Genomic DNA, 23888 nt, shown 5'->3' with positions numbered 1-23888 from the left:
GCCCTATCCATGCATTAGAGCAGAGCCTTAACAAACACCAGACCATGGGGCCCATCCATGCATTAGAACAGAGCCTTAACAAACACCAGACCATGGGGCCCTATCCATGCATTAGAGCAGAGCCTTAACAAACACCAGACCATGGGGCCCTATCCATGCATTAGAGCAGAGCCTTAACAACCAGACCATGGGCCCATCCATGCATTAGACAGAGCCTTAACAAACACCAGACCATGGGGCCCTATCCATGCATTAGAGCAGAGCCTTAACAAACACCAGATCATGGGGCCCATCCACACACTGGAACAGTGTGAGCGATTCTGTGCAGGATAATCGCATGTTCCTGGGAAACGTAAATTTGATGTCTGGTCTGGGAGTGTTATTAGCCAGGTCTGGAGCAGCTTTGGCTCATATTAATCAGGTTAATTCGCTTACGTCTCTGTTATTGTACGTGACTCGGGCTAAGAGCCTCCGCTAAACTAAGCTAATGTGATGTGTGCAGACTAATCTAATGGCCACAGCACAGATTATACGGACCCTCCAGATAATCTGCTTCTGTGTTCCCTGCCAGCCTCCTGGAACAGTGGTGTCCAATCAATCCCTGTAAAAGCAGTGGAAGATCCTGCAACCAACCGTAAGCCTCCTGGAACAGTGGTGTCCAATCACGTGCCACTGAGAGCATGCAGGTTCTCATTTTGTCCAATCACTACACCCGCTGATTTCGCCGATTAGTTACCTCCTCACCCGGTTGATGGTGTGTTCATTAGTGAAATCAGCAGGTGTAGCGATTGGTCGGAATGGAAACCTGCATGCTCTCAGGCCTTCGTGGCACGTGATTGGGCACCACTGTCCTGGAAGCTTCCGGTTGGGCGAAGGATCTTCCGTTGCTGTAGCAGAGCATTGCCACAGTATTGCACTTGACCACTCACCTTAATGGATAGTCACGCAGTTCACCAAGGTGCAGTGTTTTGGCCACAGTAGGAACCAGCAGGACCTTAACTACCATTGAGGCCCCCAAGGTCATGTCCTCTGTTTTTTTTGTTTTCTTTAGCGAGAACATCAGTTGGAATTTAGTCACCTTTTGTCTCTTGACCTCGGTATTATCATTATTTTTTGATCGTGGTTACGCTCCTGGTGAACTGGCCTGTTCCCCCCGCCCTTTTGGAGGGGGTTTAACAGACCCGCGTTGGACGCTCCTCTCTTTGAACCCTCTCTCCGGTTAGACAGCCGTTCGGCGCGCGGAGCCCGTGCTTCCTAACGACTCTGGCGCGAGGCCAGGCGAGGCCGATCGCGTCGCCGTGGCAGCGGTCGGCGGGGGAGACGGCTCCCGGGCGGGCCGGAGGACGCTAATTGGTCGGATGGTTTCGGTTTTGTCTTACCTTACCTGCTCTTCCTCCGTGGGGCCTCCGGGAGGGCGTCCCGCGGCGTGCCAGCGAGCCCGTATGGAGGGGCGTGGCGTGGCGTATCGGGGCAGCTCTGCCAAACCCGGGCCTCGGCAGGAAGGCCCGTGGCGCGAGCGTCTGCCCCAGACTGTGTGTGTGAAACTGCAGCTATGCTGGGGGGAGCGGCTGCAGTACTGCGGTGGGGACGATGATGTCATCTCCACTGTTACCGTAACCGATAGTAATGGATTGCATTTTATTGCCTGAAAAAAAAAAAAAAGAAAAAACATTTGCGTGTTTGAAAAAGGATGGTCATGTGGACAGAGGACTGAGGGGTAACTTACATCACATTACAGGCGTTTAGCAGACGCTCTTATCCAGAGCGACTCACGCAACTTAAAATCTTTATTTTGTTTTACATAGTATTTACATAGCATCCATTTATACAGCTGAATATGTACTGAAGCAATGCAGGTACCTTGCTCAAGGGTACGACAGCAGTGTCCTACCTGGGAATTGAACCTGTGACCTTTAGGTTACAAGACCAGCTGTTTATCTGTTATACTACACTGCCAATATGCTAACAGCTGACTGATCTGTTTCCAGTCCACCAATGCAACAGTACACTTCTGTGTCCCTAATAAAAAAACGCATATAGCACCTTTCATGTCGCAGCTGGAGGGAAGAGAAACTTCCCTGGACCGCCACTGGCATGAGGAACCCGCCTGGCTGACATGTGGCAGCCATTTTGTGTCCGAGCGCTCTGCTACATGCCAGATGAGGTGGAGAAGTAGTGAACTACCTGCCCGATTGCTCTGGCACCAGGCTCAAATCCTAGGTGGACCCTGGCGGCTGTGCCCTCGAGCAGAAAACACAGCGGACTGCCACACATCCCGCTGTGTCAGTAAATCAGTAAAAATAATCACGCATTGATAAAAATAAACTTTATACATAGCATAGTTTCAGCAGTGCGCTCAAAGCCGTTCAGCAGAAGCATACAGGAGAGAAAGCAGTGCAGATAAATGGAGATGGACACACACAGCTGCAAAGCTTCTGTTAAACAAACAGGCCTGAGGGAGGCAGGGATGTGATGTAACGGACCCTGTCACTCTTCTGCTCGGGGGTGCGATGACCTCACAGGCCTGTGGCGATGACCTCACAGGCCTGTGGCTCCAGTGTGTTTTTTTAATGAGGTTTTTTGGAGTTGTGTTTGCTGAGCTGCGTTCCCCCCCCCCCCCCGTGAGCGTGTAGCGGGCTCGCGGCGGCGGGTACGAGCGACGGCGCGGCGGTCGTGCTGTGTCGCTGACGCAGTACGGTTCGGCCTTGTCGGACAGAGTGTAGCACAGTGGGTAAGGAACTGGGCTTGTAACCGAAAGGGCGCAGGTTCGATTCCCGGGTAAGGACACTGCCGTTGTACCCTTGAGCAAGGTACTTAACCTGCATTGCTTCAGTATGTATCCAGCTGTATAAATGGATACAATGTAAAATGCTATTGTTGGTAACCAGAAATGTTGCCAAGAACAATAGTGACCGTCGTTCCAGGTAGAAGCAGATCCGAAGTTAGTGTTTAAAATCAGGAAGCATTTATTATACAGAAAGCCAGCAACAGGGATTCACACAAAAATGTCCAATTCAACTGTTCGAGTTTGTGGAGTTTATACAGTTACATTTACATATATTCAAATTTGTGCGCAGAATACAGCATGAACTCTGATTGGTTGTTTGTTATACAGAGTTGCCCTATAGGTTGCAATTTCTACCACTGTGTCTTATTGGTTGTCTTTGTAAAACAATGGCGGACTCTCACATGCACGTGAGGTTTTGGAATACACAAATCTGTCTGTCTCCTACAGCACAAACTTTCTGTATCCTAACAGTCCCTCCTTTTGACACAACATGAATCTCATGGTTAAGTCAATTTTACAGTTACATTTATTTAGTCATTGTTCAGGGTGAGGGCGAAAACCTGTCAAAAACCTGTGTTTAGGAAAACTTCAGGCAAAATTCCCTCACGTCCCCTTACGGGCGAACGAGATGTACCCAAGAACATAACTTGTAAAGAAAAAGTCCTTCTGTTGCTGGCTGGATGGATAGTGACATTGGTTTGGTAGGGAAGGCTCGATTCAAGGCTTGGTGGGATTTCTTGCAATTTACTCCTGGTTTGCAGCAACATGGTCTTGGAGGGGTGGTGTCCTCGGCGCCGGTATGGTGTCATGGGAGTGTCCTCTCCGGCATATGAGGAAGAAAACAGAATACCATGTGAGGGCATTATCAAGTACTCCCAAGTTATTACAACTTGGTTCTATATTATGTATGCTGTCGGAGTCTTTGTATAGTGAACAACTTGTGTGGTTTGCTCATTAGTTTTACCACAGATTAACTGTACGAAAATTAATTTCACACCTTTAATTATCAATGCCAGTACAGTTAATCCCAGTATAATCAGAAAAATGTATTCAACTACAATTTTGCCAAGGTCACCCAAATAGCTCGATAACCATTCAAGAAAACCAGGTGTTGTAGGTGATATTTCATGTGCGGACCGGGAAACATCATTGATTTTTGAGATCACACGTTTCAGGTCATCCTGATTATCGGGAATATAGGAACAGCATTCGATGCCAATTATTTTACATGTCCCACCCTGAGCTGAGAGGATATAATCTAATGCAGCTCTGTTCTGTAGAGCCATCACTCTGACAGCTGTCAATTCCTCTGAAATTTTGCCTAGACCTAATGCCGTGCTATTGGCCAAAAGCTCTACCTCTTTGGAGAGGTCGCCAATTTGATCTAGAGCGGACATAACCCCATAAGTAGGAATGAGAGCACCAAGTGCTCTGTTCCAAACAGACTGATGGTGAGTTCCAAAGACGTCAGTTGATCTTTCATATCTGACTCGGTCCGGTAGAATAGATGTAATTCTCATGGCCGGGACCAAATGTCCTAAGGCGCAGATACCAGACCATGAATTAGGCAACTCAGAATAGGCATTGTTCCCACAAACCCAATAGACTCCCATAGCTGTGTGGTTTTGTACAGGTTTATCATGGTAGTTAATAACCGTATTGCAGTCCAGGGTCTCTCCAACATAAATAGAGCCATTTTGTTTGAGGCACCACAGATATGGGCCAAGAGACAGAGCAATGTTAATGGGTTCAGGATCACATATATGTTTAGGTCTGGTAACAAGTTCACTTTTGCTATCGCTATCTGCAGTGTTATACTTGGAGGCGATAGGTACGGACATCATTGGAACACCAAGTGCGACAGAATGTGGTATTAATCCACAGACATAGCAGCCAGTCTTATTTGCATGTTTGGCTGTCATGTGAACTAATTGCATGTAAATGTTATTGTCCACAGCACTTACTCCACCATGGCTCAAAACTGTGATTATAATTACAAATGAATTCAGCATGTTGGATGGGAGCATAACTTGAATGCTCAATTTGGTTGAGTATTTGAAAAAAATTGGAACGTTTGCACCTGATTCGTGAAGGCTGCAGTCGTCCGTGGCAGGGAGTTCTTCAGGCTTTTTGAGGTCTTCGGGTGATGGGCATGGTTTGGTCCGGGATTGGTGGCTCCAGACCGGGATGCCTGTAACTCGAAGAGCAGTCTCAGAGGTTAGTAAGACCTGGTGTGGTCCTTGCCATCGAGGTTGGAAAGATCTAGGATGAGGGGCTCTTATCATAACCCATTGTCCAGGTTCATATGTCTGCGATTCTTGCCCCCCCTCCTTTTGTTTATCTTTCAGAGTCTTGGTCATTTTGGGAGACCACCAATGAAGTGACATGTTGTGCCGCATTGTTCTTTCTCCATTGTGTGCAATGCCATGGTATACTTCACAAAGCAATGAAAGGATGCTCTGAGGGGCAACAACTTTCACCCCCCCATTTTTTATCGGGGTACCTGATGAAGTCAGGAAACCCCGAGATGACCAGTTAACCATAAAGTCATGGACAACACCAAATGCATACCTGGAATCAGTGTATATAGCAAGTTTGTCTGCAGCAGCATTAACCGTTCTGTAATCAATTGTCAGGCGCCATGAGCCATCTGGTTTTTGCACAGGCCAGACAGGAGAATTACAGGGTGAGACACATGGCTCAATGACCTCCTGTGAAAGCAAGGACTGAATGATTGAGCCAACTGCTTGAGCAGCTTCTGGTTTAATCGGGTATTGTTTCACAGGTGAGGGCATAGTCCCTGTTACCTCAAGTGGTGGTAATGGTGCAGCTCCACAATCCAGTTTGTGCACAGACCAGCATGCAGGGAATGTTGCACATAAAGCTTGGAACTTGTTAGTCAAATCCCAGGAATGGACAATAGGTGTTGCAACAGATGCTATAGCAGTATGGGAAAGAGCAGCTAATGGCAATGTCTTGCGTTTATGAGAAGCGTCACAAACTGATAAAGCCATAGGCGAGTATGCAACAGTAGCTTTCAGTAATCTCATGCCGTCAGAACCGAGGATGGTACCTTCTGCAGTCCTACAAATGAAAAATGATTGTGTCCAATAAGCATTATTGGATTCCACAAGTACTGGAAAGGATTTATATGCGCGGACAGAATTACCCCCAATGCCAGCAAGATCAATGGAATGCTTTGTACAAGGGAGCGGTAGGTCAGTGATAGAAACAGAAGCGCCAGTATCAATTAGCATATCGCATGGTCGGCCTCCTACCCACGCACTAAGATACGGTCTGCAATGAGCCTGAGTTTCTATACTACTGACTGAAAAGGAGGCCGGTAATTCCTATGCTTTCAAACTGTTTAACATGGCGACAAGTTGTTCTCGGTTCAAATGCGCGTAATCGTCATTGGAGCAGTGCGCGATAGGCCCAGCTTCTTTGTCTGAGGTTGCGTATTCTCCACTGGAGGCGTGCGCCTTAGGTAGGGCAGCTAAACATTGTGGCGCTCGATGTCCCTGTTCTCCACATCGAAAGCATTTATCTGCTTCTTTGTTTGGGGGGGTGTTACGCCTACTTCTCCTATAGTCCCTCCCTTTGCATCGATCCGTGCTATGGCCCGTTTTCCCACAATTATCGCACTTCAGAGAGTTGTAGCGAACAGCAGCAATGGGATGTAAAGTTGAACTCTTCTTCCGTATCTGTTCCTCTAATCGCGAGGCCCACGAAACAATGTCACTAAACGTATTACCCGGGTGTATGCCGATTGCTAGTACCTTCTGAATATGCGGGGCAGCCTCTGCCAGTAATTGTTGCGTAAAACAGCCATGTCTCTATTTGGATTAGGGAAGCCACAATGCGTTTCAAATGCTTCATACTTCCGATCGGCGTATTCAGCAAAGGGCAAGCTATTTTGTACTACTGCCGTGAAACAATGCCATTTTGGCGCACCTTTACCTAAAGCAGTCTTTACAGCCTCGCAGAAACCGGTAATCGCGTTTTGTAATTCATTATGATTCGCCCAGGGCCAGATGCCCATGGTTCCTGTCGGAGATCAGCTGGTTCAATTTTGTTCCAGCTTGAAACTGGACATTTTGCACGCACAACTGAAAACATGTCTAGAGGGTGTAGAGACATGCTACGCTGTAGCTCATTTAGTTGTCGCCAAAACGGTAAATTGTCGTCTTGCGCATTAAGATTCGGCAAATCCTTTAATAAAGCTCTCATTTCGATCAGGCTTAAAGGAACGTGATCAACATGCAGTCGTTGTTCATTTCCTCTACCGCGAATTTAGTAACCATAGGTGCCATGGGCACCGTTTTATTCTCCTTTTCAAAATACAGTGGGTCAGTTATAGTGTGACAATTTAAATCTGGGTACAAAGATGGAACACCTTTTATTTCAGTCGGAATGCACGCAAGCGCTGTGCTCTGGTCAGAGCTGTTGCCTTTGTTCTCAAGAGATTCTATCTTCTTACGCAGACCAGCTAATTTCGTATCTTGTGCTTGTAGCCGATTATACATTTCGTCACACTTCTCTATGAGCCTCATATGCTCCGTAATTAGTACAATGGTACCGTAAGCCGTCCTATTCTTTTTTGTTTCCCCCACCATTCTAAGGAATCCGGCGTGGATCCTTCGGGGTCCCAGCCATTTTACTCATCGCCTTTGCTTGCTTTACATACTTTTGCTGCAGATATGTGGTTATACTCCCGTTTGCATTCTCCTTGTTTGGGGCCATTTTTGCTCGCGAATTATACTTTGTTGGTAATAAGTTACGTCTCTCTGTATAAACGCACGTTACTGGCTAATAGGTTACTAAAGACAACCAACACGAAACAATAAAGACTAAGAGGCCAATATTAAACGTAAAATTCAATAATGTCCTCAAAACTTGTCGGGAGTGCGACACACACGCTCTCTCACGACCTGAAACAGAGACAGACTACCCACGTGAAAGAAACTCCGTCTCTCAACCCTGGGCCCGGGGCGTCACTGACTGACTCTCCCTTAAACGAACAAACAAAGATGCGGCTTTGCGCTTCTTAGGTATTCTTCGACCTAATACTCAGTAGTGAAAATTAATCACTTCTGTGCTGTGGGCGACACACTCGCTTACCACGGCCACGCAACCACGTGTAGAATTTAGCCTGGATTCACACTTTCCATAGGCAGGGGTGACTCACAAACACCCGGTCACAATAGGCTTAATACACAGGCCTATATCACAGTCAGCAGCACTGGTAACACATCATCAGCACTGATATTTATAACAAACAATCGTGTAACGTTACACAGACGTTATACCAAAAGACACAGTTTTTAAGCACAAACAACTGATCGCTTCTACACCGGTCAAGATATACGTTATCGTACCACTGGGTGGAGCGTTCCAGACTTCCGCAGTTTTGCCGTCCAATTCGCCAAGCCAATGGTAGTAAAACCCGTTTACTCACTTTTTTGGTCAGGAAAACAACGAAGTTCTGGAAGACGAATCCACCCTGCTCGCAGCGCCAAATTGTTGGTAACCAGAAATGTTGCCAAGAACAATAGTGACCGTCGTTCCAGGTAGAAGCAGATCCGAAGTTAGTGTTTAAAATCAGGAAGCATTTATTATACAGAAAGCCAGCAACAGGGATTCACACAAAAATGTCCAATTCAACTGTTCGAGTTTGTGGAGTTTATACAGTTACATTTACATATATTCAAATTTGTGCGCAGAATACAGCATGAACTCTGATTGGTTGTTTGTTATACAGAGTTGCCCTATAGGTTGCAATTTCTACCACTGTGTCTTATTGGTTGTCTTTGTAAAACAATGGCGGACTCTCACATGCACGTGAGGTTTTGGAATACACAAATCTGTCTGTCTCCTACAGCACAAACTTTCTGTATCCTAACACTATGTAAAAGTTGTGTAAGTCGCTCTGGAAACGCCTGTAATGTAATGTAATGTCCTTTGACGCCGGGAGCGTGTGTCGGCATGGTGCGGCCTCAACGGGATTCTCTGAATGTGAGGGGTCAACATACTTTGGAGGTAAATTATTTAAAACAAAAAAAAAAAAACAACAGGTCATCTCTTTTTCCGAGAGGGTTGGCATTGTGCTAGCCCCCCCCCCGCTTGGGGGGTTTGAAAGGGCTCCTTGTTTTATTTATTGGGGAGCCCCTTGTTCCTGTCATCGAGCCTGTTGATGGGGGAGGCTGGGGGGGGGCTTTGTTTTCGACAGGAGCTCAGTGTCTCCCGTTGTCATGTGGGACATCCGATAGCAGCGGCTTTGTAAGATTCCAGCGGAGGGGAACCGTGGGGGGGTTGGGTGGGGGGGACAACGTGAAGGAAAACTTGGGGGTGTGCATGCAGATAGAGCATGACACATGACTGGAGTAAAAAAAAACAAAAAAAAAGGAATAAAATTGCTTTGTTCTCCACCCAGAAGTGGAAATATGTCTCTGGCTTCACCTGCTTTGATGACTTTAAAAGAACAATGTACAATGGAGCAAAGCGTGCCTTCGAAGCAAGAATATACTGCGAACACACAGACAGACCTGCATAACATTACATAACATTCTCTGCATGCAAACTGTACAGAAATACACACTACATACAGACATTCACACATACAGACATTCACACATACATACAGACATGCATAACATAACACAGTATAACATGACATTCTCTGAATGCATACTGTACAGAAATACACACTGTACATACAGACATTCACACACACATACATTCATACATGCAGACATGCAGACATGCATAACATACCGCAGTATAACATAACATTCTCTGAATGCATACTGTACAGAAATACACACTGTACATACAGGCATGCATGCATACATACTGTACATACATACATACAGGCAAACATGTATGACATAGCTGCTCTTTGCCCTTATTTCATCTATAGATATGGTCAGCAGAGATCACACAATGTGAACCGTAGACAAATCACGTCTGTGTACGATACAAAGCATTCTGTGCGGATGTAAATAAACACAATGCAGATGGCCATTGTATTTCACTGTGTTTGTAAACTTTGGATTACAATACAGTGAAAAATCGGAATTTTTTTTTTCCACTCGGAATTACGGTCGGAATTACACTCGGAATTACAGTCGGAATTACGGTCGGAATTACGGTCGGGACAGAGGTTCTTTTCCATTTCTCCGGGTCGCGGCGCCCTAAAGCCTTGACTTGGCGGAAGGCGGTTCCACTGCAGTCCTCTCCAGCCTCCGTTCGCCCGCGAAGCGGATAGTTTGGGACAGATAACGCACGCGATGTCGTCCGAGCCTGTTCATCAGGATAATCTGCTCTCGGGCAGCTCGGGGTCATATTTAAATTCTTTCTTTTTTTTCCTTATTCCTCCTTTGTTTTTAAAACCTGATAGCTGCTTAGTATTGCAGCGGAAGTTTTTGGGGGAAATTTGACGAGCTTCTGTGGAATGAACGTCCTCGTTGTCGAGGAGAGGCTGGAGCGGTGTGATTAGCGATTGTGGAGGAAGTGGCCTCCCGAAGGCTCCGATGCTCATTTCCTGTCCCTGGAGCTCTGTGGCGTTATTGTAATGGGCTTCAGACAGACCATCGTCTCCATGCGTCAGTGCGAAACTGGAAGTAGTTATCTCTGTTTGTTGAAACGGCGAGTACTTCCTGTTTAGCGGGTGAGTGGATGCCTTGACAGGAAATACTTTCTCTCCTGTGCTAAAATGATGCCCCCCCCCAACCCCAACCCCCCCGTCATTGTGATTTAAAAAAGGGAATACTTGTTCTAGTGGAAAGCAGGTTGAATCCTGGGTCAGATACTCCATTCCTGGATGTGCCCTAACCAACTTAGACTTTAACTGTTAATTTGTGTAATCATGCTAGCTAACTTTATATATAAACTGAATTACAAAAACAGCCGGTCCTAGCCCTGTTTTATTTATCTACTCCCCACTCTATGGGTCACAGGATCCATGACTAAGGGCTTCTTGTCTGTCTCTGTGATGTCACTTCTTGTGCCTTGACCCGTGGCCAGGGTAGATTTCCGTATTTGTGCCTGGTGAAGTTCACAACACTGGCTTTCAGTTTGTACCTCTGCCCTGGGTTTTAAAGTCCAGTGGAAAAGAGTTATGATGAACTTACAATGGGGAGAAAAAAGGCAAGGTTGTAACAATATTGTAACAGATACTGGCCATTGTGACACAGGTAGTGATGATTGTAATGATGATTGTAACACAGGTAATGAGGATTGTAACATGGGTAACGGTGATGGTAACGCAGTTAATGGTGATGGTAACGCAGGTAATGGTGATCGTAACGCAGGTAATGGTGAGTGTAATGCAGGTAATGGTGATGGTAACGCAGGTAATGGTGAGTGTAATGCAGGTAATGGTGATCGTAACGCAGGTAATGGTGAGTGTAATGCAGGTAATGGTGATCGTAACGCAGGTAATGGTGAGTGTAATACAGGTAATGGTGATCGTAACGCAGGTAATGGTGTTAATACAGTAATGGTGTCGAACAGGTAAGGTGAGTGTAATGCAGGTGATGATCGTAACGCAGGTAATGGTGAGTGTAATGCAGGTAATGATGATCGTAACGCAGGTAATGGTGATGGTAACGCAGGTAATGGTGAGTGTAATGCAGGTAATGATGATCGTAACGCAGGTAATGTGAGTGTAATGCAGGTAATGGTGAGTGTAACCAGGTAATGGGATTGTAACGAGGTAAGTGATGTAACACAGTAATGGTGATCGTAACGCAGGTAATGGTGAGTGTAATGCAGGTAATGGTGATCGTAACGCAGGTAATGGTGAGTGTAATGCAGGTAATGGTGATCGTAACGCAGGTAATGGTGAGTGTAACGCAGGTAATGATGATTGTAACACAGGTAATGGTGAGTGTAATGCAGGTAATGATGATCGTAACGCAGGTAATGGTGAGTGTAACGCAGGTAATGTGAGTGTAATGCAGGTAATGGTGAGTGTAATGCAGGTAATAGTGATTGTAACACAGGTAATGGCCGCTCTGACCCGGCGACGCTCCCCCTCTCTCGGCAGGTTTCCACCTGATCCCGCGGCTGTCGTCCATCGTGCCGGAGAGCTGCCTGCTGATCGTGGTGGGGCTGCTGGTGGGGGGGCTGATCAAGGTGGTGGGGGAGAAGCCGCCGGTCCTGGACTCCCGGCTATTCTTCCTGTGCCTGCTGCCGCCCATCATCCTGGACGCCGGCTACTTCCTGCCCATCCGACCCTTCACGGAGAACGTGGGCACCATCCTGATGTTCGCGGTGGTGGGCACGCTGTGGAACGCCTTCTTCGTGGGCGGCCTGCTGTTCGGCGTGTGCCAGATCGGCGGGCCCCACCTGGAGGGCGTGGGCCTGCTGCCCTGCCTGCTCTTCGGCTCCATCATCTCCGCCGTCGACCCTGTGGCCGTGCTGGCCGTCTTCGAGGAGATCCACATCAACGAGCTGCTGCACATCCTGGTGTTCGGGGAGTCGCTGCTCAACGACGCCGTCACCGTGGTGAGCAAGGCGGGGCCGGGGCCCCGGGGGGTCGACACCCCCTTTCTGTGTTTAAGGTTCAGAGGCTGGGGTGAGATAAAATTAATAAATGTCACCCCAGAGATCTGAAAAGAGTCATGGGGGACATTTATTCATTTTATTTTCCCATTTTTTTCTTTTCTGATAATACGTGAGTGTGCACATTCGTGTGTTTTTCTGTGTGTGTGTGTTTCTGTGTGTGTGTGTGTGTGTGTGTGTGTGTGTGTGTGTGTGTGTGTGTGTGCATGTGCCTGTGTGTGCGTGTGTGTGTGTGTGCATGTGCCTGTGTGTGTGTGTGAAATGTACTAGTTTTTCTTTAAGGAGATTGGGCAGTCCACCCTCCTTATGTATTTTCCATTTTTTTCACCATTGAAACGGGGGAACACAGAGTGGATTACAGACAGGGATGGGATCTCAGCACAGAACGGGCCCTGGTGGGGAATCAAACCCCCAGCCCCACACGCAAATGCTCAAAGGCCGAGGCCAATGCCAATGGTCGCCGCTCCCAAGTCTCTTGATCACTTAATCTTTATCTCACATACCCGTTGTTTATTTCTGACGGTCCCGGCAGTATCCTCGCACAGTGTGCACCTCTTGTATGATTGCTCACCGTGACCCCCCCCAACCCTATCTCCACTTACAATCTCTTCTCATCTCCAACCTGCCAACACAGATTGTCTTACTTTTTGGCAGACATGTCCGAGCGTGATCTCGAAAGTTGTCGACACCTCTCGTCATGTGATTGGCTCACGCGAGTTGTGCGGCCTTTACACGCCCAACCACTCTACGCTAAACAGATTCAGTTCGATTGTATCCAGCGAGCGCTGTCCAAAATCACATTCCATAGCATGTTGATGTCCGACGCCGGGGGGAACGTTTCAAATGGGTCGGAAAAAGGTTGGGCGGAAAAGCGGCTCGTTGTCACGGTCCGCGAGTCTGGTAACGGCTGTTTACTGCCCAGCTCAAGTGGACCGATCAGTTCGATATGAAAGACTTTAGCCTGTTTTATTGGTCAGACCCAATAAAAGGCGTTCATGGAACATGCGGCTGAAGCGTGTGTTCTCTGTGAAATTACGAGCCGGGCTGTCGGACGTTTAATCCCCACCCATGAGCCTTTGGGTCGCCTGTGGTGGTGGCTAACGCACGGCGCGCTAGCTACTGATGCGCGGAGTGACGGTACAGCTGTGACTGAGGGTGCTAGCAGTACAGTGGCAGCCTAAGGCAGCCTGTGTGAGTGAGTGTGTGTGTGTGTGTGTGCGTGTGTATGTGTGTGTGTGGTGGGTGTGTGTGTGTGGTGTGTTGTGTGTGGTGTGTGTTGGTATGTGTGTGTGTGTGTTGTTGTGTGTGGGGTGTGGTATGTGGTGTGTGTTGTGAGAGAGTGTGAGAGTGTGTGTGTGTGTGTGTGTGAGTGTGTGAGTGTGTATGTGAGAGTGTTTGTGTGTGTATGTGACAGTGTGAGTGTGTGAGTGTGTGGTGTGTGTATGTGAGAGTGTGAGAGTGTGAGAGTGTGTGTGTGTGAGTGTGTGAGAGTGTGTGTGTGTGTGTGTGTGTATGTGAGAGTTTGAGAGTGTGTTTGTGTGAGTGAGTGTGAGAGTGTGAGTGTGTAAGAGTGTGTATGTGTAAGTGTGTGTGTGTGTGTGTGTGTGTGTGTGTGTAGAGTGCGCAGGTGGGAGGGGCTATCTCCAGGACGAGAAGAGGCACGTTGTCGGGGGCGACCGTTTGTGGGGGTGGCCCCAGCCCCTCCGGCTGCTCCTGCTCAGGCTTGCGTTGCCGTGGTTTCACCGTTACCGGGCCGTTTCTTATAGCGCCTCCCGATCCCTGCTCGCCCCGGGCCTTAAATACGCCTGAGCTGCCCCGGGACAGGCTCACCGTAAACAGGGGGGGGGGGATAAAACCAGGACTGGATCACCATAAACATGGGGGGGGGGATAAAACCAGGACTGGATCACCATAAACATGGGGGGGGATAAAACCAGGACTGGATCACCTTAAACATGGGGGAGAATAAGAACTGGGACAGGATCACCGTAAATGTAGGTGGCAATGGGGGGGAGGCGGGGGGGGGATGGGGGGGGGGGGGGGGGGGAGGAATGTTGTTACCCACCCAAAAAAGCAAAAGGAGTTGACTGTAAAGGCATGTGTTTCAGGGCATCGACACTGTCTTCAGAGACCGTTCTCCTTGTTTCGCATTGGTCGACGGGCTTTGGAAGGGCTGGTATCAGTGAATCTGTTTTTTGGACTCCTGCCAGCGGCAGGACCCATAATGCATTGCTCTGAGGTCGTGTTGAAGGCAGGCGCACGGTGCTGTGTTACTCAGGGAAGCCATTCTGAAGCCCTGAATGCACAGAGCCACTCCTCGGGGGGGTCAGCTGCCGTGTCTGTAGGGCTGCTGTCCAGTGAGCCGACCCCAATTGTGCTCACAGCCCGTAGATTAATAAGACTGGCAGAGGGGGATTGTGGGGGAGAAAATGAGCCCTTATGTAGCGCCAGAGCGGGTGCACACACACACACACACTCACTCATACACACACACACACACACACACTCCCAGCTGCTGTCTCTCAGTTTCCCATTCGGCTCACGTCCTGCCAGCTTGCGGTTTCTCCCTCTAATGCCGTCGTCGTGACTCTGCCCGGCACCCCTGAAACAGGAAGTGGCGATGGAGGTGACAGGAAGCGATATTGTCGAGCCAAGCCGTCTTCTCTTTTATCAGATCTGGTGGTTTGACTTGCACCGAGAGGAAATGACACAGCATAAACAATTTTAACGTGGGGTGGGCGGGGCGGGGTGGGGGGGGGGGGAGGAAAACAATCGTGAGTTTGTACTGTTCAGGGAGGGAGGGACACCCTGTGAGTCTGCCTTATTTGCATAAACGTTATCGGTGCATCAAGGTTAAAGGGGTCTGCGGTGTGAACAGTCACCGGCGACGTCATTGTTCTCCCTCACATTAATATTTATAAGCCTGCGGTAAGCAGGTGCTAGCATGCAACGTCCTGCCCTGGATGTTTCCGGAAGGGAGTGGAACGGTTGTTATCAGCCTCCTTTTTCGTCGTTAAAGATTTTCCGCATTAATCTTAAGACGTCAGGGGCGGTGATTTTTAAAAGTGTGCTGTCCCGCTGGGTGGGTCGCTCGGTGCGTGCGTATTCCAGGACAGCTGTTTAATATGAACGAAGGATTCTGAGACAGGCTGAGACACTGTTTCTGTTCCACGGCGTGAAGCGCGATTGAAGGATCTGGTGGAAGTTTCCTCTCACCGTGCCCGAGCCGACTGTGGCCGGCAGTCCTGCAGCGTGGACCCTAGTGATACCCGGGCAGGGAGGGGTCTTAACTGGTGGGGGCATCCCAGTGGGTATTAGTGTAGTATAATGGGTAAAGGAGTTGGTCTTCCCCGATTACCCTTGAGCAAGGTACTTAACCTGCATTTCTTCATTGTATAATTGGATACAATGTAAATGCTATGTAATGCATCCACGACCATGTCTGAACCAGCACGCTTGCCTGCTGTTGAGCTTAGAGTTTGTGTGCAAGTTGTATTCGTCTTAATAATAGGTGAGTGCACTGATTTGGACACGGCCACTTCCTGTGTCTTATGCAGCTGTTACCACCCCCCCCCCCCCCCCCCCCAACGACGCAGGTGTGAAATAAAAAAAAAAAAAGATGTCCTGAGCCTGCTATGACCACCTGTCTGTCCCCCTCCCCCCCCCCGCAGGTGCTGTACCACCTGTTCGAGGAGTATGTGGGCAAGGGCTCGGTCTCCGTGCAGGACGTGTTCCTGGGCATCATCTCCTTCCTGGTGGTGGCGATCGGGGGCATCCTGGTGGGCGCCATCTACGGCATCCTGGCGGCCTTCACCTCCCGCTTCACCTCGCACACCCGCGTCATCGAGCCCCTCTTCGTCTTCCTCTACAGCTACATGGCCTACCTGTCCTCCGAGGTCTTCCACCTGTCCGGCATCATGGCGTGAGTAAACGCCCCCCCTCACCCCTCCCCAAAATCCCACCCCTCCCCAAAATCCCCCCCCCCGCACCCTTCCAGTAAACTCAGTTCTACTTTATTTGTGTAGTGCCTTTTTTACAGAGATACTGATACAATTCACAGGTAAATGGAGAAAAAGAGCCTGAACTCTCTTTAATAATAATAATTATAATAATCATAATAATCATAATAATAAAAACAATATTCATATGACACCTTCCAGTGGTTTGCAGCCCAAAATGCATACAGAGAAAGACAACTGATAAAACACAATTTTAAAAAGTGAGGGGAAAAAAAGAAAGAAACAGCAGGAGAAACCAGCGGTTCCAGAAAAACAGCACTTCCTCTTTTGTGAACGCATAAAGAACTGGTGCTGAAGGTGAAGGTGAGCTCAGGGCGAGAGGGTTTGGACTGAGAATAAAAGCCCTCGGGGTTGTGTTCTTCCCAAACATTCGCCGGAGCTGCTAGACCTCTCCCTTTTCGCTCAGGGCTTCTGTACTTTCTGTGCCGTCGTCTTGAACCGGAATGACCGCACGAAGCAGGAGGCCTCGAGCCTTTACTGCGGCCGACGCTTCTGAGGTTTAACGATGTTTACGCGGGCGCGGTAAACCACCGGGGTTAAGGAAGGTATCGAGGCGGAGTACTGTTCCTCAGAATAAACCCCCCCCCCAGAGGTCTGTGTTTAGTTCCGGAAGAAATGCGATGATCTGCCGCATAAAATGAGCTCTGAAGCCATTTGTTTTGAATGAAGCTTCTTATCTGATCTCATCTGTGCACGGCACTGTGGGAAGTGGAGTCCCACAAGGGTCAGTGTTCGGACCACTGCTCTTATTTACATACACAGCCTCGACGGCGAATATTGAAAGTACATTAGTTAAATTAGCAGATTATACAAAACTTGGAGGTTCAGCTAACAGTCCCTGCTAAAGTAGTCTAAGAAGATTTAAACAGAATCCAGAAGTGGGCAGAAACCTGGCAAATGAAATTCAATATAGATAATGGGAAAGATCTACGTGTGGGGGGAAAAACATAAGGGGGGACTACTTTATGGGTGGAACGAAATTGGAATGTGCTCAAAAAAGACTAGAGAGTAGCTGTCGATCAAAACCTTTCAGGTTCTGTGCCGTAGCAGTAAGAAAGGCCAGTATGATTACATTACATTACATTACATTATAGGCATTTAGCAGACGCTCTTATCCAGAGTGACGTACAACAAGTGCAACAATGTACAACATGATGCTGGGATACGTAGCCAAAGGTATTGAGTATAAATCCAGGAAAGTTGTACTTATGTGATACAGTACCTTTGTCAGACCCACTTATATTGTATGCAGTTCTGTGGACCATACAAGAAAGAGGCTCTGGAAAAAGTTCAGAGAAGGGCAGCTAAAGTGGTTCCTGGTATGAAAGATAACAGTCACGAGGAAAGACTTAAGATATTTAATCTCTTCAAGCTTAGTAAAAGGAGACTTAGAGCCTTTTTGATTGGGGCTTTTGAATTCACAAAAGAGATTACAGAGGCAAGTACAAGAGATTCTCGTCCTCCCGGAAAATCGAGTTCTGTCGGTAGATGGAGGGGGCACATATGGAAATTAGGAAAAGGTAAATTTTGTACAGACATCAATATTGTTTTCCATAACTTGCACAGTAGGCACTTACCAGGCCATGTAGTAGAGGTAGAAACTCTGGGGGATTTCTAGACCAGGGGTGATAGGGTGCTGGATACTAATCTAGTTTTTAGGTAAACTGAGTACTAGGTACCCTTTAGTGCTAGGTTTCCCTTTAGGAAAACGGTGAGCTTTCTTGGGCTGAACGGGCTGTTCTCTCGTCATTATGTCACGTCAGGGTAAATACACTCGCGTCGTGAAACGGTGCCGGCCATTTTGCGCCCAATCGAAATTCGGCTGTGACCTTTAGAGGAAAAGAGCTGCCGTTGTCTTACAAGGCCGTGCGTTGCGAGGAGAGCGTCGGGGAATGAAAGTCACGTTGTAACCTCCATACAGTCTCAGCCCGAGGAACACACTGTACAGCTAAAAAAAAAAAAAAAAAAAGTCCTCCAGTGCTTTTGTGAAGACGTGATTTAAAGACCCAGCTGATTGGAGCAGGGTTCTGTGCGCACGGATCCCCGTACGGCAGTGATTTAAGCGCTTGTTGCGGTTTTATTCTCTCTCTCCGTGGTTTCGCCGATGCTAAATCGGGCCTGGTCTAATATACGGCCGACGCGCAGGAGGGGGTGGGGGGGGGGGGCGGCGGGGGGCGTAGGAGGAGATTTCTCCCAGATTTACGGCCCCTCCTCCTGTCGTTCTTCACGTAGCGTGTCGTGTCCGTGTCCGTGTCCGTGTTCGTGCGCTGCCGGGATGTTTGCGGTCGGCGTGAGATATGGGCGGTGCGTAGCGAACGGGGCGCGGCGGGGGCGGCGGCGGGTCCCCCGATGGAGGGCCTTGCTCTGGCGTTTCAAGGCCGACGCATTCGTCAGCCGCACCTGGGGCCGCGAGCCGGGCGAAACGAGGCCGTGGAAACGCCGTTCTCACTTTATCTGTCTCTCTCTCTTTCCTCTCTCTCTCTCTCTCTCTTTCCTCTCTCTCTCTCTCTCTCTCTCTCTCTTTCCTCTCTCTCTCTCTCTCTCTCTTCTCTCTTCCTCTCTCTCTCTCTCTCTCTCTCTCTCTCTCTCTCTCTCTCTCTGCCTCCCTCTCTTCTCTCTGCGTCTCGCTCCCTCTGCATCTCTCTCTCTCTCTCTATCTGCGTCTCTCTCTCTTTGTGTCTCTCTGCCTCACTCTCTTCTCTCTGCGTCTCTCTCTCTCTCTCTCTCCCTTTCTCTGCATCTCTCTCTGTCTCTCTCTCTCTCCCTTTCTCTGCGTCTCTCTCTCTCTCTGCCTCCCTCTCTTCTCTCTGCGTCTCTCTCTCTGTGTCTCTCTCCCTTTCTCTGAATCTCTCTGTCTCTCTCTCTCTCTGTCTCTCTCTCTCTATCTCTCTGTCTCTCTCTCTATCTCTCTCTCTCTCTCTCTATCTCTCTCTCTCTCTCTTCCTCTATGCCGTGTTTTCTTTGCTGTGAAGAAGCTGTAAGGGATCTCGTGGTTTGAGTCTTGCAGCCATGCCGTTGCAGCAGCAGGCCAGTACCTCCCTGGTGGCGCTTGTGCAGTCAGTCAGTGCGACTCCCACTGCAGCGGTCGCACCAGTGACCGCAGGTGCGTCGCGTTGCCGTAGCAGCCGCTGTGGGTGTCACGGCCGTCGCCGTGGCGCGCGGCGCGCAGCGGCCATTTTGCATCCGAGCCCTCGCCGCGCAGCGGAAAGCGCGAGACCGTGACGGATTATCCCCGTGACCTGAGGACGACCTTCCTGCGGTTCACACCTCTGTGGTCTGTTATTCACGCCGGTCACGTGCCCCCAGCGGTCACCGTCCCCATGGCGAAGGCCGAACTGCCGAACTGCCAAACTGCCAAAACATCACATGCGATTTAGACGATAAGAAGCAGAGCTTTCTGTGTTCAAACCCTTCAAACTGAATTTCAAAATCGGGATGTTAGAATTTAGTCTGTACGTGTTTTTTTTGGCCTTTAAATATTTACATTTTTGTTCTAAATCAGAGGGATTGTGTCAGTGGTTGTTACGTTGGGTGAGTTCTTGTACTAAGAGGCTAGTTGTGGTTTACAAGGACAGTGGTGTTGACCCCCACACCCTCCGCCCCCCCTCCCCCCCACTGTGAATCAGGGCCTCTTGATCCTCCTCCGTCCGGGGAGTCTGCACTAATCCCTGGGAGTGGGGAGGGAAATGAAATGTAATAGTGTTTGAGATTCCCCACCCTGGTGATGTACTTATGGGGGAGTTAGCTGAAGGGCATGTGGACTCTGCTTTTCTCCTGACCCACTGTATTTGTTACTGTAAAATGACTCGACCCCCTCCCCCCCCGGCGCTGTTTTTGTTACTGTAAAATGACTCGACCCCCTCCCCACACTCCCCCTTTCTACCCCTCCCTCCCCACATGCAGCTTGATTTCATGCGGTGCAGTGATGCGGCCCTACGTGGAGGCCAACATATCCCACAAGTCCCACACCACCATCAAGTACTTCCTGAAGATGTGGAGCAGCGTCAGCGAGACGCTCATCTTCATCTTCCTGGGCGTGTCCACGGTGGCCGGGCCGCACCACTGGGACTGGACCTTCGTCATCGTCACCGTCCTCCTCTGCCTCGTCGCCCGCGTGCTGGGTGAGTTGCCCACGGTTACCGGTCCGTCTGTTGAATCAGCCTGCCGCTACGATGCTCACCATTTGCTGGGTAGAGCGGTTTCTCGTGGTCCGCTGGTTCCCCAAAATTTTAGAGCTGCAACCCCTTACTTACCTGTGCCCTGTCCACCTGTCGCTTATTAAAATGTAGACAAGTTTATTTTCAGATCTAGATTTAGATATTTACCAGATGCTCTTATCCGGAACAACTTAAAAATGAGTGTGTCTAACAAGACTGGATGGACGCTGATACCTCTTTTGTGAATTTCCTAACTGGGAGATTAGGACTGTTGCTTCTTTTAAATGGGATATTTTTGTAAGCAAAACGTAATCCAGTTTTATAGCACACAGCTATTTTTACAGTGACATGCTTGGTGTACGGTATATCATTTGGATAGTGACCATCATACTGACCCTACTGTATCAGTCAATACGCACACCATACAGACCGGTAAATATGAGTGACAGACGGACAGTTGCTTTGCAAGCCTGTAAAACTCAAATTCACTGTGTCCACAACTGTCCAAGGCCAAGGTTTAGGAGAGTGCAAGTGTGGTTCAGAGACAGAAAGAGGAAGTGGGATTGTGAGATGAAACGCTAAGATTGCAAAAAAATTGTTTCAGCACTGTGAGGCTAGTCGCATGAGGAACTGGTGTTTTTCATTTCACTCACAAAAAAATGTAAACATTAAAAAAAAAAAAAAGAATTTCTTCACCTGTTTATTGAACCAGATATGACTTTCATGAACTCCAAAATTGACTGAAGTAAGAAAATCCTGTGAAGTAAGAAAAAAAAATTATTTTTAACTTCTGACTATCCGGTTCCTACCTCGTGCTGATTTGAGGTCATTCACCGAAGTTAAACTGCTTGAAGTTAACTGAAAACAGAGTACTAAATCACGAATAAAGTGTGCTAAAACTTTTGACCGGTGGCGTATATGACTGTTTCTTTTTTCCTTTACATTATAAATTACAAATTAATTTCTTTGAATGCCTGTCAGTCGACGATGTGGAACGGGCCTTTGTTATCACAAAGTAGCCTAACCTTCAGCTGTGAGATTAAAATGACTGGCTACTGACCGCATTCCCACTGGTTTGAAATTCGCGTTCTTCAAATGCAACTCGGCAACCCCACTCAAGCCTTCGCTTAAAGAACAGGTTCGGAGATTTATCTCCGATAAAATTAGATTTTTTTTTTTTTTGCGTGACTAAGCACCATCTGTCACACACTTGTAATTCTTATTTTCATCACACCCACCTAAACACCGAGAGACCGAGAGTTCAGTGGAGTTGTGAAAATTGCGCAAAACTCGACAGACATGCTAGATGTTTTATTCTTCAATTAAATACGTTTCAGTTTTCATTTTCCTTCACCCATTTGAGCTCTTTGATGTTTCACATTACTTTTTGATACAAGAAATAACAAGGTCCCGGGTTTGCACTGTGTGAACAGACGCGTGTTGTAGCCTAACACTAGCGGTTAAAATACTGTGATTCACCTTATATTGGAACATCATTCCTGACCACTTATATTCCTAAATAGTAGGCCATTACGGCCACTCCCAAAATACACATAAAGTTTAAGAGTTTAACAGTAGCAATAAAGGAAAGTATAATTCAGCGTATACAGACTCGCGTGCCTTTTATATAGAGTATGTGTACGGCTCTGTCGCTGGACTCTGCCTCTATACTAATGCCAGTGTTAACACTACACCGGATGTACACAGTTGGCGCACTTCGGTAGAAAATAGTCGCCGATGAAACCGTGCACAACAAGGTCTGTGAATGTTTGCGCGTAATCGTGTCATTATATTTAATTAGAGACGCTGCCGTTGAGCTTTTTCGAATTATAAATCTTTGAGCTCCGCTGACGTTGGCCCCGTTGAGGTCTGTTGTTCAGGGTGAGCTGAAGTGGATGTCCAGAAAACCCATCAAATATCAGTAAATGTGTCTGGATAGATAGATAGCACCCCGGGTAAGAGGAAATATAGCTTTATTTTTGGGTGAACCTGCACCTTGAACTGGGTTTATGCGTGTCTTTCAGTTCACTTGGAACGTTGAGCCTGTCCTGTTCTCTTCCAGCAGAGCGTAAATCAAACGGTCCCTTTCAAATTTTAATTTAAATTCAAATTCATAACGGTCTCATTAGCATAACAGTCACCATGGCTTGTATTACGAAATCACAAATTCAGTAATGCTAATCAGTATTTTATGTAATCAGTAAAATGTTGACGAGACTCCGGCTCTGTGCAATAACCGCAAAAAAGTGCAGCTTCTGACGCATAGACCTCCATCAGCCATAATCGGTGGAATCTAGGACACGAATAGTCATGTTTAGGCTACATATAAACAAATGAATAATATGGTGAACCTTTGGTTTTTGCAGGTGTGGTAGGATTGACCTACTTCATCAACAAGTTCCGCATCGTCAAGCTCACCACGAAGGACCAGTTCATTGTGGCGTACGGTGGCCTGCGGGGGGCGATAGCCTTCTCTCTGGGCTACCTGCTGGACGCAGAACAGTTCCCAGAGAGAGGAATGTTCTTGACTGCCATCATCACCGTAATCTTCTTCACTGTCTTCGTACAGGTGAGCGGTTACACGACTCAGCCGAACATATTTATGCTTTACTGAAACGCGTGCACTTGTAATACACATGAACGTTAGAGAGAAATAATTATTCTGCTGTAAAATATAAATGCGCCTTCGGGGAAACATCGGGTTATTTCTGGCATGGGATGATCACCGAGATCCTGGCTGAAATGCAGAAACTCGTCGCCCTTGGAGGAATTCCCACGGATGTTAGGCGTCCATCATTTTTAAAGACGTTTGGTTGCAATCCCGGTGGAGTAATTAGAAGCGCACGCATGGCGTGACTCGCGACGGGCGGTAAAGTCTTAAACCGCGAGAGGGTTTGAGGGTTCAGCTTTACATGGCGTAACCAAGAACAGGGAATCAGACCTAAGACTGTGACGCGTGTGGCAGGCGTTGTAGACCCTGTGAAATCAAAATCATAGTTTTGTTCACCGCCCACTACAAGATGATTTGGTACGGGTCTTTTGGGGACACTGTTGCTGAGATAAGTAGCGTGGTTATGTACATTTTAAGCAATCTGCAGTGTGTCTACTTAATGGCCTGCCAACCAGAAGAGAGCTTGCAGTGCCAGAGCAGTGCGATGTGTCAAACTGCCAGCTCTCCTGTTCAGAAATGGCACACATTACATCTGAAATTGTTCATCTAACCGCTGCCAAGTACAGGCTTAGAAATGTAGGTGTCATTTTTTCACCAGTTTGTGAATTTTGATCAGCGTATTTGGATGCTGACTTGTTCCTGTTTCGACCCAGCTGAAGAGCACTTACAGCTAGGCGCGGGCCTGT

At 48.0% G+C, this 23888-nt stretch overlaps 1 protein-coding gene and 1 long non-coding RNA gene across 3 annotated transcripts in view; one reads left to right on the top strand and one right to left on the bottom strand.

The window, feature by feature from the left end:
- The window catches only part of slc9a1a (solute carrier family 9 member A1a), a 65155-nt gene that overhangs the window by 21515 nt on the left and 19752 nt on the right, over positions 1-23888 (top strand). For both annotated transcript variants that reach the window (XR_010323836.1, XM_064297009.1), the window contains exons 2-5: positions 11838-12298; positions 16027-16277; positions 20278-20495; positions 22898-23100. Coding sequence is in view for 1 of the 2 variants with exons in the window: in XM_064297009.1 (XP_064153079.1) it covers positions 11838-12298; positions 16027-16277; positions 20278-20495; positions 22898-23100 (1133 nt within the window). In the remaining variant the exon portion in view is untranslated. The remainder of the gene's footprint in view (positions 1-11837; positions 12299-16026; positions 16278-20277; positions 20496-22897; positions 23101-23888) is intronic.
- Positions 3694-8696, bottom strand: LOC135234866 (uncharacterized). The gene is made up of 3 exons (XR_010324231.1): positions 7910-8696; positions 5596-5872; positions 3694-5139 (listed from the first exon to the last, which is right to left on the bottom strand). It is a non-coding gene; the product is annotated as an uncharacterized LOC135234866 (long non-coding RNA).

This window comes from Anguilla rostrata, chromosome 1 (genome assembly GCF_018555375.3).
Source record: "Anguilla rostrata isolate EN2019 chromosome 1, ASM1855537v3, whole genome shotgun sequence".
Taxonomy (NCBI): domain Eukaryota; kingdom Metazoa; phylum Chordata; class Actinopteri; order Anguilliformes; family Anguillidae; genus Anguilla; species Anguilla rostrata.
This window is presented reverse-complemented; position numbering and strand designations above follow the sequence as displayed.